At 48.6% G+C, this 10,924-nt stretch overlaps 1 protein-coding gene across 2 annotated transcripts in view; it reads right to left on the bottom strand.

Moving 5' to 3' along the window:
* Window positions 1-9,902: 9,902 nt before the first annotated feature.
* Gcn1 (GCN1 activator of EIF2AK4) overlaps window positions 9,903-10,924 on the bottom strand; it is a 72,040-nt gene continuing 71,018 nt past the window's right edge. For both annotated transcript variants that reach the window (XM_004664139.2, XM_045132002.1), the window contains exon 58: window positions 9,903-10,602. In XM_004664139.2, coding sequence (XP_004664196.2) covers window positions 10,477-10,602 — 126 coding nt within the window. In that variant the 3' untranslated portion in view covers window positions 9,903-10,476. The remainder of the gene's footprint in view (window positions 10,603-10,924) is intronic.

Raw genomic sequence — 10,924 nt, 5'->3', positions numbered from 1 at the left:
TCTCGCGTCTCCGCGGCCGGTGTCTCCCGCCATGGCTCGCGGTCGTCACCGGGAGCGAGCCCACTGTCCCCGAGCGAACTGAAAGAAGCCGCCGGGTTGTCACCGGGAACCCGTCCGGGCCCGCGGACGTTCTTCTCGCTCAAGATCTTGCACCGAGCTGCGGAGAGGAAATGACAGGCGCGCAGCCCGCCGGCCAGCCAGGGGGGGGGCGGGGCTCCCGGTCCCGCAAGTCCCGGGACTCGTGCGGGTGGAGGTGGAGGAAGGCACGCAGGTGCGCTTCTTGCATCCACCGATGCTGCCTCGGGAAATTCGCTCCCCGCCCCGGGGGTGGGGTTTCCCCTGTCCCAGCCGGTGCGTCTCTTCGGGTGACAGGTGTTTAGCAGTGTGGTCCTATGGTCAGCGCTGGGTGGACACCACATCCCAGCCCCCCCGCCCCCCTCCCGTGTATGACCCTTGGAACCTGAGGGTGTGACTTTGGTAAGATGATGGGTGGAGTTCCAGATGCGGAGTCCCGGGTGCGGCTTGAAGCTGAACATTGGAGACCGACCCCGGGACACACCGCTCTTTGGGGCTCCAGTTGCACACCACCTACAGACCGACAGACATACATTCTCTCTCTCTCTCTCTCTCTCTCTCTCTCTCTCTCTCTCTCTCTCTCAAGGAGTGAGTCTCCGGAAGTTCGGCGGTACCGGGTGTAAAACTGACCTAAGGTTTTTCCAGTGAATTCCCGCCCGCCTTCCTTTCCCTTTAGACAAGAAAGCAGGACGCTGCCATTGCCATCTTCTGTACACCCGCGGATTGTTCCGTCTTTTTTTTTTATTTTTATTTTTTGGTTTTGAGTTTTTTGTGATGGTTTCTCACTCTAGCCCAGGCTTACCTGGAATTCACTATGTAGTCTCAGGATGGCCTCGAACTCACGGTGATCCTCCTACCTCTGCCTCCCGAGTGCTGGGATTAAAGGTGTGCGCCACCATGCGAGCCTTGATTTTTTTTTTCTTTTTAGGAAACTTCTTTTTACACTGCAAAAAGGAGTACTGGACTGGAGAGATGGGTTAGTGGTTAAGGCGATAGTTTACAAAGCCAGAGGGACCCAGGTTGGATTCCCCAGGATCCACTTATGCTAGATGCACAAGGTGACATGCAGCAGCTGGAGGCCCTGGTACACCCTTATTCATTCATTCTCTCAAATAAATAAAATATTTATGGCCAGGCATGGTGGTGCAAGCCTTTAATCCCAGCACTTGGAAGACAGAGATAGGAGGACCACCATGAGTTCGAGGTCAGCCTGAGACTACGTAGTGAATTCCAGGTCAACCTGAGCTAGAGTGAGACCCTACCTCAAAAAAATTTTTTTGTTGTTTTTTTGAGGTAGGGTCTCACTCTGGCCCAGGCTGACCTGGAATTCACCATGTAGTCTCAGACTGACCTTGAACTCATGGCGATCCTCCTACCACTGTCTCCCTAATGCTGGGATTAAAGGTGTGCACCATCACGCACAGAAAAAAAAAAAAATTAAGGCGTGCTAATGGGCTTTTCCTCTCCAAGAATTACATACTCAACAGAGTTCAGACATACTCATGGAGAATTAAAAATAAATGATAGTACAGTAGATAGAATAGTTGTCAAATACGCTGTCTAGACTTCAGAGGAGGAAAGCTACTGCTATTAGCAAGAATGATGGGGGAAAGATTGCATCATAAAGATTTCATGATGACACCAGAATAGTAGAGGGCTTTGAATGTCAGCTGTATTTAGACAATCTGTCACAGTATGTGAGAATCATCAATTTTGTCTTGGAGGGGGAATTCCCCAAGGCCAGGATGGATGTGTGTCTGGAATCTCAAAATGAACCTCTGAGCAGGTCTCCTCTAGCAACATTGTTTTATATTTACCCCAACTGCAGTTCAGTGAGGAGCTCTGTTAAGTCTCTTTCCATAAGTATATATTCTGTATGTTGAAACTTGTGACCTGAGCAGCAGGCACCAGGAATAGGAAACTTTGTTCCACTAACAGCCAGATTACAGGGGAGCTTTTGCAACACCTGTTTACACTTTAGAAGCTAGAATGGGAGCTGGAAGAACACTATCATAAACTAATGTAAAATGAGTATGCAGGATGGAGTTCTGCCTTAGCTTTAAGGGTTACTGCTAAAGTGCATACATAAAGTAACAGCAGGAAGGAGCAGGTGCAAAAGAGAAAAAAAGGGAGACTGGAGAGATAGCCTAGCAGTTAGGGCACTTGCCTGCAAAGCCTAATGACCAAGGTTCAATTCCCTAGTATGCATCTGGAGTTTGTTTGCAGTGGCTGGAGTCCCTGGTGTGCCCATTCTGTCTCTCTGCTCACAAATAAATAAAAATATGCAAAGGATAGCAACCGGACAAAGCAGCTTGAAAAAAATCAGGGCTGGAGAGATGGCTGAGCGGTTAAGGCATTTGCCTGCAAAACTAAAGGACCCAGATTCAATTCTCCAGGACCCACTTAAGCCAGATGCACAAGGGGGCACACACATCTGGAATTCATTTTCAGTGGTTGGAGGCCCTGGTGTGCCCACTTTCTCCCTCTGTCTCTTTCTCTCTCTCAAATAAATAAAATAAAATGCCAAGGGCTGGCGAGATGGCTTAGTGGTTAAGGCACTTGCCTGCAAAGCCTAAGGACCCAGGTTCAGTTCCCCAGTACCCACATGAGCCAGACGCACAAGATGACACATGCATCTGGAGTTTGTTTTTAATAGCTGAAGGACCTGGTGTGCCCATTCTCTCTATCTGCCTCTGCCCCCCACCCCCCGCCATCTCTCTCAAAATAATAAAAAATACCAAGCAAAGCCCTCTTCTTCCATCCAGATACCAGCCGAGCTCAACCATGCTTGGCTCCTGAAGCCAGACAAGAAAGTATGTTCTCCCTCTGCTCTTTTGTGGCTTCTGTCTCAGAAAAGTTCTGTCTGATCCAGTAGTTGATGCTAAGTAGTGGGTTTGTTATTTTGTTCTTAAACAAAAAGTACTTTGTTTATTTGAAAGCAGAGAGGGCGAGGGCATGTCAGGGCCTCCAGCCACTACAAACACTCCAGATGCATGCACCACTGCATTGGGTTTTACATGAGTACTGGGGGATCAAATTTGGGTCATTAAGCTTTGCAGGCCTTTGCCTTAGCTGCTGAGCCATCTCTCTAGTCCGGGTTTATTATTTTCTTGTGGCTGTCATCTCTCGAATTGCAAATGTTTTTCAGGTCAGATATAAGTGCTTAAGCTCAAGGTCTTTGGAGTCCTCAATACATATTCTTTTTATTTTATTTATTTATTTATTTATTTATTTATTTTGGTTTTTCGAGGTAGGGTCTCACTCTGGTCCAGGCTGACCTGGAATTAACTCTGTCATCTCAGGGTGGCCTTGAACTCATGGCAATCCTCCTACATCTGCCTCCCGAGTGCTGGGATTAAAGGCGTGCGCCACCACGCCCGGCTACTTTTTATTTTTTGAGGCAGGGTCTCTGTAGCCCAGCCACACCTGAAATTCACTATGTAGTCTCAAGCTGGCCTCAAACTGACGGCGATCCTCCTACCTCTGCCTCCCGAGGACTGAGATTAAAAGCATGCACTTCCATGCCAGGCCTCAATTTTTTCATAATGTGAAGGGGTCCAGAGGCCAAGTTGTTTGATGCTGTAGCATTACAGCTTTCTGTCTTGGGAGTGGGGCTCATCTCTGAGGGACTACCATGTACTCCTTGTCCCCATGACAAGGCTGCCACCTCATGAGAGAAATCACACTCAATAGCACCAGAAAGAGTCTGGGGAATTCCATTCAAGTACACTCAGGAAGGTCTCACCCAGAAATCCCAGGAATAACACTCCTTGGGCAATTTTTCGTTTTTAAAAAGTATTTATTTATTTGACAGATAGAAAGAAGCAGATAGATGATGGATAGATAAGTAGATAGGGAGAGAGAATGGGCATGGCGGGGTCTCCAGTCACTGCCAAGGAACTCCAGATACATGTATTACCTTATGCATCTGGCTTACTAGAGAATCAAACCTGGGTCCTTAGGCTTCGCAAGCAAGCACCGTAACCTTTCAGCCATCTCTCCAGCTCTGTTTTTCCAGTTCTTAAGCATTGTTAACCCCAAGCCCCTGTTCACCCTCCTAACAAGGAAGCCCTCCTAACAGAACTCAGGGCAGCTCAGAACCACCCAGTAAGGCAGTCAGGCTCCACCTCTTCTGAAAAGAAACCTAGTCACTTTGCAGCCATGCCAAAACCCTGTTGAATTTCTTTTGTTCAATTCACCTTCTAACTTATTTTTATAGAATAGCCCTGGGTCTTGGTGACCAGAGCATCAAGAAATAATGGGTTTCGTTTTTTTCCCAGTTCTGCTGCCAGCCGGCATGACCGCAGAGGCACTCCTCCCCATCTGCACCTCAGCCCCACTTTTCCTAAAATGAAGAACCCGACTGTGTGGGAAGTGACTGTGGTGGCCAAGTGCCTTCCTGCCCATGCACAGTGGAGGTGTCCCTGTACTGACACTTCTCACTCATCTCTCTCAGTCGCCCAGAGCAGTCGTCATGTCTTCCAAGGGAATCTGACACGACATTAACAGTTTCTCAGAGTATGGGCTCAAGACAGCAAATCTTAGGGTGCATTATGGGAGGTCACACGTATGCAGTAACCACCACCTGTTGTTCCCTGAATCTTCTTCCTATTCACACCGTCACCGTCCACGCCCTGAGAACCTCCTGTGTGCCTGGCCTTATGAAGAGTCCAGATGACAACCTTGTGTTACTGATGGGTCACTATTTCGAGGCATAAGCGGCTGAGGCAATGGTTCATGCCCCTGCCACAGCTCAGTAGGAGTCAATACAGTTAGGGTTCAAGTCTGACTTCCAAGACCTTGTGAGAACTCAGCATGGTGGCGCACGCCTTTAATCCTAGCACCTGGGAGGCAGTGGTAGGAGAATCGCCATGAGTTGGGGGCCACCTTGAGACTACAAAGTGAATTCCAGGCCCCCACTACACCAGACAACTGTAAATGCGGGAAAGTATCTGCATTTCCTTCCTTTAAAATACTTTAGTCCTTTAAGTTAGGCTGGTTCCAGGGCTGGTCATGGTGGTTCAATGGTAGAGCACTTGCCTAGAGTACACAAGGCCCTGAGTTCTACCCCAGCGCTACTACAAATGTGTGTGTGTGTGTGTGTGTAATTTGGGCTGGAGAGATGGTCCAGTGGTTAGGGCACTTGCCTGCAAAGCCTGGTGACTCAGGTTTGATTCCCCAGTACCCACGTAAAGCCAGATACACAAAGTAGAACATGCATCTGGAGTCTGTTTGCATTGGCTAGAGGCCCTGGCACACTCATTTTCTTGCAGATTTTTTAAAAAACTTTTTATTTATTTGAGAGCGACAGAGAAAGAAGCAAAGAGAGGGGAGAGTGGGCGCGCCAGGGGTTCTAGCCAATGCAAACAAACTCCAGACGCATGAGCCCCCTTGTGTATCTGGCTAATGTAGGTCCTGGGGAATCGAGCCTCAAACTGGGATCCTTAGGCTTCACAGGCAAGTGCTTAACCACTAAGCCATCTCTCCATCCTGCAGATTTTTTTTTCGAGGTAGGGTCTCACTCTTGCCTAGGCTGACCTGGAATTCACTATGTAGTCTCAGGGTGGCCTTGAACTCATAAGCGATCCTCTTATCTCTGCCTCTCAAGTGCTGGGATTAAAGGCATGCACCACCATGCCCAGCTAATAAATTTTAAAAATTAAGGGCTGGAGTCATGGCTGAGGTTAAGGCGCATGCCTGCAAAGCCTAAGAACCCAGGTTCAATTCTCCAGGTCCCATGTAAGCTAGATGCACAAGGTGGCACATGCATCTGCTGTTTATTTGCGGCGACTGGAGGCACTGGTGCACCCATACTATCTGTCTCTCCTCCACTTTCTCAAATAAATAAAAATTAAATATAGGGCTGGAGGGATGGCTTAGCGGTTAAGGCATTTGTCTGCAAAGCCAAATGACCCTGGTTCGATTCCCCAGGACCCATGTGATAGCCAGATGCACAAGGGGGCTCATGTGTCTGGAGTTCGTTTGCAGTGGCTGGAGGCTCTGGTGCACCCATTCTGTCAAATAAATAAAAAAAAATATTTTTTAAAAAGTTAAATACATAGTTTGGTTTTTTGAGGTAGGGTCTTGCTCTAGCCCGGACTGACTTGGAATCCACTATATAGTCTCCAGCTGGTCTTGAACTCATGGCAGTTCTCCTACCTCTGCCTCCCAAGTTCTAGGATTAAAGGCATGCGCCACCACGCCCATCATTAAAAAAGATGTTTTTTTTTAATTTTTATTTATTTGAGAGCGACAGACACAGAGAGAAAGGCAGATAGAGGGAGAGAGAGAGAATGGGCGCGCCAGGGCTTCCAGCCTCTGCAAACGAACTCCAGATGCGTGCGCCCCCTTGTGCATCTGGCTAACGTGGGACCTGGGGAACCGAGCCTCGAACCGAGGTCCTTAGGCTTCACAGGCAAGCGCTTAACCGCTACGCCATCTCTCCAGCCCAAAAAAGATGTTTTTAAGAAGAGTGAAAACTGCAGAAGCCTAACCCACCAGCACAAGGTGAAAGGCCCACAGCAGTAACCACTGGATACACAGTGACATTTATTCGCCATGTGACCTTGGGCAAGTGACCTCAACATCCTCCCATGGAAAATAACAATGAGAGCCTCCCTTACAGGATGTCTGAGTCTAACTGAAAGGTGAAATGTTGCCAGGTGAGGTGGCACACGTCTTTCACCTCAGCACTTGGGAGGCAGAGGTAGGAGAACTAGCTGAGTTCAAGGCCACCCTGAGACTACACAGTGTATTCCAGGTCAGCCTGAGCTAGAATGAGACCCTACCTTGAAAAACGGAAAATAATAAGGTAAAAAGGGTAATTGTAGTAACCAGTGTCACTAAAGGGAAAGAAGCCTGTTTTTACAGCTGCTTTTCCAAATTTCTTTCTTTAATGAGGAATGGGACCCTCTACCAGCCACCAGATTTTTGCTGCTTCCCTTCCTCCCAGGCTTATCCAGACTCTCTTCAGGACTCGGGACTGACAGGTCCTTTCTGCTTGCTGTCCTGTTGCTCTGTGACAGGCCATAGCCTTCCTGCGAGCTCACACGCTGTCTGCACCCCGAATGTAAGTCAGCACGCTCCAGGGACCTTGAGTCATCTCTGCGTGTGAGTCAACCTCCAGCCGTCTATTCTGGATGCTGAGCTCCCCTCCTCCGATTTCTGGAACTGGAAGCTGGTGTTTTTCCTTTAGATTTGGCTTACCGAGTGTCTTCCATGTCTGAGCATGTCAGGTTGCCCACCCAGTCCCAGGCTGGAAAGCCAGAGGGGGATACAAGTGTCTAACCTAAGCCTCCGGAGGAAACGCAGAGCCCAGAGGGGAGTCCCATCTGCCGTACTTCACGCTGCCTGGGCGAGGTGGGCACATAGCCACACAGCTTGCTGGACAGATGCCTCTAGGCAGCTGGGAGGACACTGGTGACCATCTGAATTCCAGCAAATAGGAAACAGTTGCCATGGCTACCAAAAGCTGAAACCAGGGGAGCAGCTCAGCTGACCTCTCAAGGTCCCTTCCAGCCCTGGGATTCTACAATTACCCCCAGCCAGCTGAGACCGGGCCTGCCGAAAGACTATAGGAAGTCCTGTGACATGCAAGAGCAGGCACAGAAAGCAAGGATTTCATCACAAACATCATAGAGGTCATCTTGTCTTATGCACCACGCGAGTGAAATCACAAGTCTGCTTTCTACCTCTGCTACTTTTTTTTTTAAAGACAAGACTTGGGGCGGAAGAGGTGGCAGAAAGAATGTAAGAGCCAAAGGAAGGGTAGGACTCCTTACAGTGTGCTCTTGCAGACAGAAAATGGCCTGGATATCTGTGACCTCGCAGTGCCTGATACTACCCTGCACAAGACCATCATAATAGGAGGAAAATGTGTCATCAAAATTAAAGAGACTGATTGAGAGGGGGAAGTTGTATGATGTCTCCATGCTAAGGGTTAAGTGTGTGTGTGTGTGGAGGGAGAATCACCATCGTTTGTTGTGTGTATAGATGTTGTCAGTAAAAAAAAAGACTTGGGGGCTGGAGCGATTGCATAGCAGTTAAGAAACTTGTCTGTGAAGCCTAAGGACCCAGGTTTGTCTCCCCAGAACCCATGTAAACCAAATGTTTTCAGTGGCTGGAGACCCATTCTCTCTCAAATAAACAATATATATATATATATATATATATACACACACACACACACACACACACACACATATATATATATATATATATATATATATGTATATATATGAGTTGGGTTTTTGCATGTCGGGGGTGTTTTTGGACACAAGGTCTCATGTAGTCCAAGCTGGCCTAAAATTTTCTATGTAGCTAAAGTCAGTCTTGAACTCCTGATTCTCCTACCTCAGCCTCAAGTGCTAGGAGTACAGGCATGAGCCACCACTCCACTCAGGTTTGTTCTTTAGAGACAAGGTCTCATGAAACCCAGGCTAACCGCAAACTTCTGATCCTCCTGTCTCTGCCCTGAGTGATGGGATGACATCTAACACTGCAATCTGGCTAGAGTTGTTATATATTTATTAGAGAGATAAAGAGGCAAGAAGAGAGGGAGAGAGAGATACAGAGAGATTGTGCTCCAGGGCCTCCAGCCACTGCAAACAAACTCCAGATGCATGTGCCACCTTGTGCATCTAGTTTATGTGGTCCTGGAGAATCAAGCTGGGATCCTTTGGCTTTGCAGGCAAATGCCTTAAGCACTAAGCCATCTCTCCAGCCCCTTTTTTTTTTTTTTTTTTTTTTGTCTTTTATTTACTTGAGAGCAACACAGAGAGAAGAGAGGCAGAGAGAGAAAGAGAGAATGGGTATGCCAGGGCTTCCAGCCACTGCAAACTCCAGGCACATGCGCCCCCTTGTGCTTCTGGCTAACGTGGGTCCTGGGGAATCAAGCCTCCAACTGGGGTCCTTAGGCTTCACAGGCAAGCGCTTAACCACGAAGCCATCTCTCCAGCCAGCATGCTTTTGTTTTTTTTAATGAGAAAGCGAGAGCAAAATAGGAGAACTGGTGCACCAGGGCCTCTAGCCACTGCAGTCAAACTCCAGATGTGCGCCAGCTTGTGTGACATAGGCACCCTTGTGCACCTGTGTCATCGTGTGTGCCTTAACAACTAAGCCATCTCTCCAGCCCTAGAGTTGCATTTGTTTGTTTGATTTTCTGAGGTAAGGTCTCACTCTGGTCCAGGCTCATCTAGAATTCACTGTGTAGTCTCAGGGTGGCCTCGAACTCATGGCAATCCTCCTACCTCTGCCTCCCGAGTCTGGGATCAAAGGCGTGTGCCACCATGCCTGGCCCTGGCCGGCAAATTTGATAAAGGTTTCTTCCACATTGTGACCAGGGAAAACAACCCAGAAACACTTGAATCACTAGGCCCAATGCGGTGTGCTCCCTTAGGGAGGACATGTGTGTCACGAGCCTTCTAAGAATCAGGAGGAAGGAAGTCATTCATAAAGGAGCAGATGCTGAACTGCAACTCTGATTTCCTGCAGCACGTCATGTCTCTGGACTGCAGGAACACTGCTCTAGAGGGAAGACTTTCTCTACAGCTTGAGCACCAGGAACTCCCACTCTCCCATGCTGGGTGACAGCCGGGAAGCAGGTGATTCAGGCCCGCTTCCCCATGCTGGAGGTCTCACATCTGACATGCACTGGTCCCAGGACACAGGAGGCAGCAGGGATGGATAAGACTGCTGAAAGCAGAGGAGGGGTACCGAGCAGCAGGAGTGCTGTCCACATTCACAACAGTTGGAAACATTCCCTTATCCCTGAAGCAGGAAGCCTGAAGGTTAGTGGATATTTGGAGGTTACAACCAAAATCTGCTTCTTTTAAGATTAAATCAAAGCCTTTATTAAACATCCTTTTTTCCAAGGGCCTACATGTAAACCTACTCCCTCCCAGACCTGGAGGTGCTGCAGCTGGAGCTGGGTGGGTATTGCTTCACCTGACCAGTCAGATCCAATCAAGCTGCACAATGTTGGAAAGCCAAGCCACAGCACACGGGCAGAGCTCCACAGTCTTTTCCACTCAGGATAGGCAGAGGTTGGTGGGTGGTGCCAGTTCTTCACGCAGGGCTCAGACACCGAGGAGGAACCTGAAGTTCAACCCTCCTGGCCTCAGGCCCAGCCATGCTGAGCCAGACAGCAGACCCTGGACTGCCACTTGCTGAGGCTTATGCGTGTGCTTTTCCTTCTCTTCTCCAAAGAAAAAGGTGAGAGATGGAGGAGGCAATTTTCAGTTGTGTGTGGGTTTGATTTAAGGCTTTGGCTGTGGCTGGTTGATATATTAAAATACTTTCTGGGAACACCATCTCTAAGCTCCCCATTGGAACAAACGTATTTTCAAAAATGAAAACAGTGAAGGAAGATGTGGAGCTGAATCACAGCAGGGCCCCAGCCTATCACGTCAGAATGGTGTCGTCCACCTGCTCTACGGAGTCAGCCTGGCTGGCCAGCTTCTTCAGGGACCTCCGGTTGCACTCATTCAGCGCCTCCAAGCTGGCCACATCCAGGATTTTGGAGAGAGACTGTGGGAAGGATGAGCAAGAGGAGACATAGTCAGAAAACACAGCTTCAGGGCTGGAGAGATGGCTCAGCAGTTAAGCGCTTGCCTGTGAAGCCTAAGGACCCAGTTAGAGGTTCGATTCCCCAGGACCCATGTAAGCCAAGTGCGCAAGGTGGTGCATGCATCTGGAATTTGTTTGCATTGGCTAGAAGCCCTGATGCATTCTCTGTCTTGCTCTCTGCCTCTTTATTGCTCTCAAATAAATAAAAATTTAAAATAAATAGAAAACACAGCTTCAGGTTCTCAAGTGAAATCAAGACAAAGACAGATGCTAGCCTGACAGT

This window comes from Jaculus jaculus, chromosome 13, assembly GCF_020740685.1.
Source record: "Jaculus jaculus isolate mJacJac1 chromosome 13, mJacJac1.mat.Y.cur, whole genome shotgun sequence".
NCBI lineage: Eukaryota > Metazoa > Chordata > Mammalia > Rodentia > Dipodidae > Jaculus > Jaculus jaculus.
Note: the sequence above shows the minus strand (reverse complement) of the source record. Positions and strands in the feature narration are given on the sequence as shown.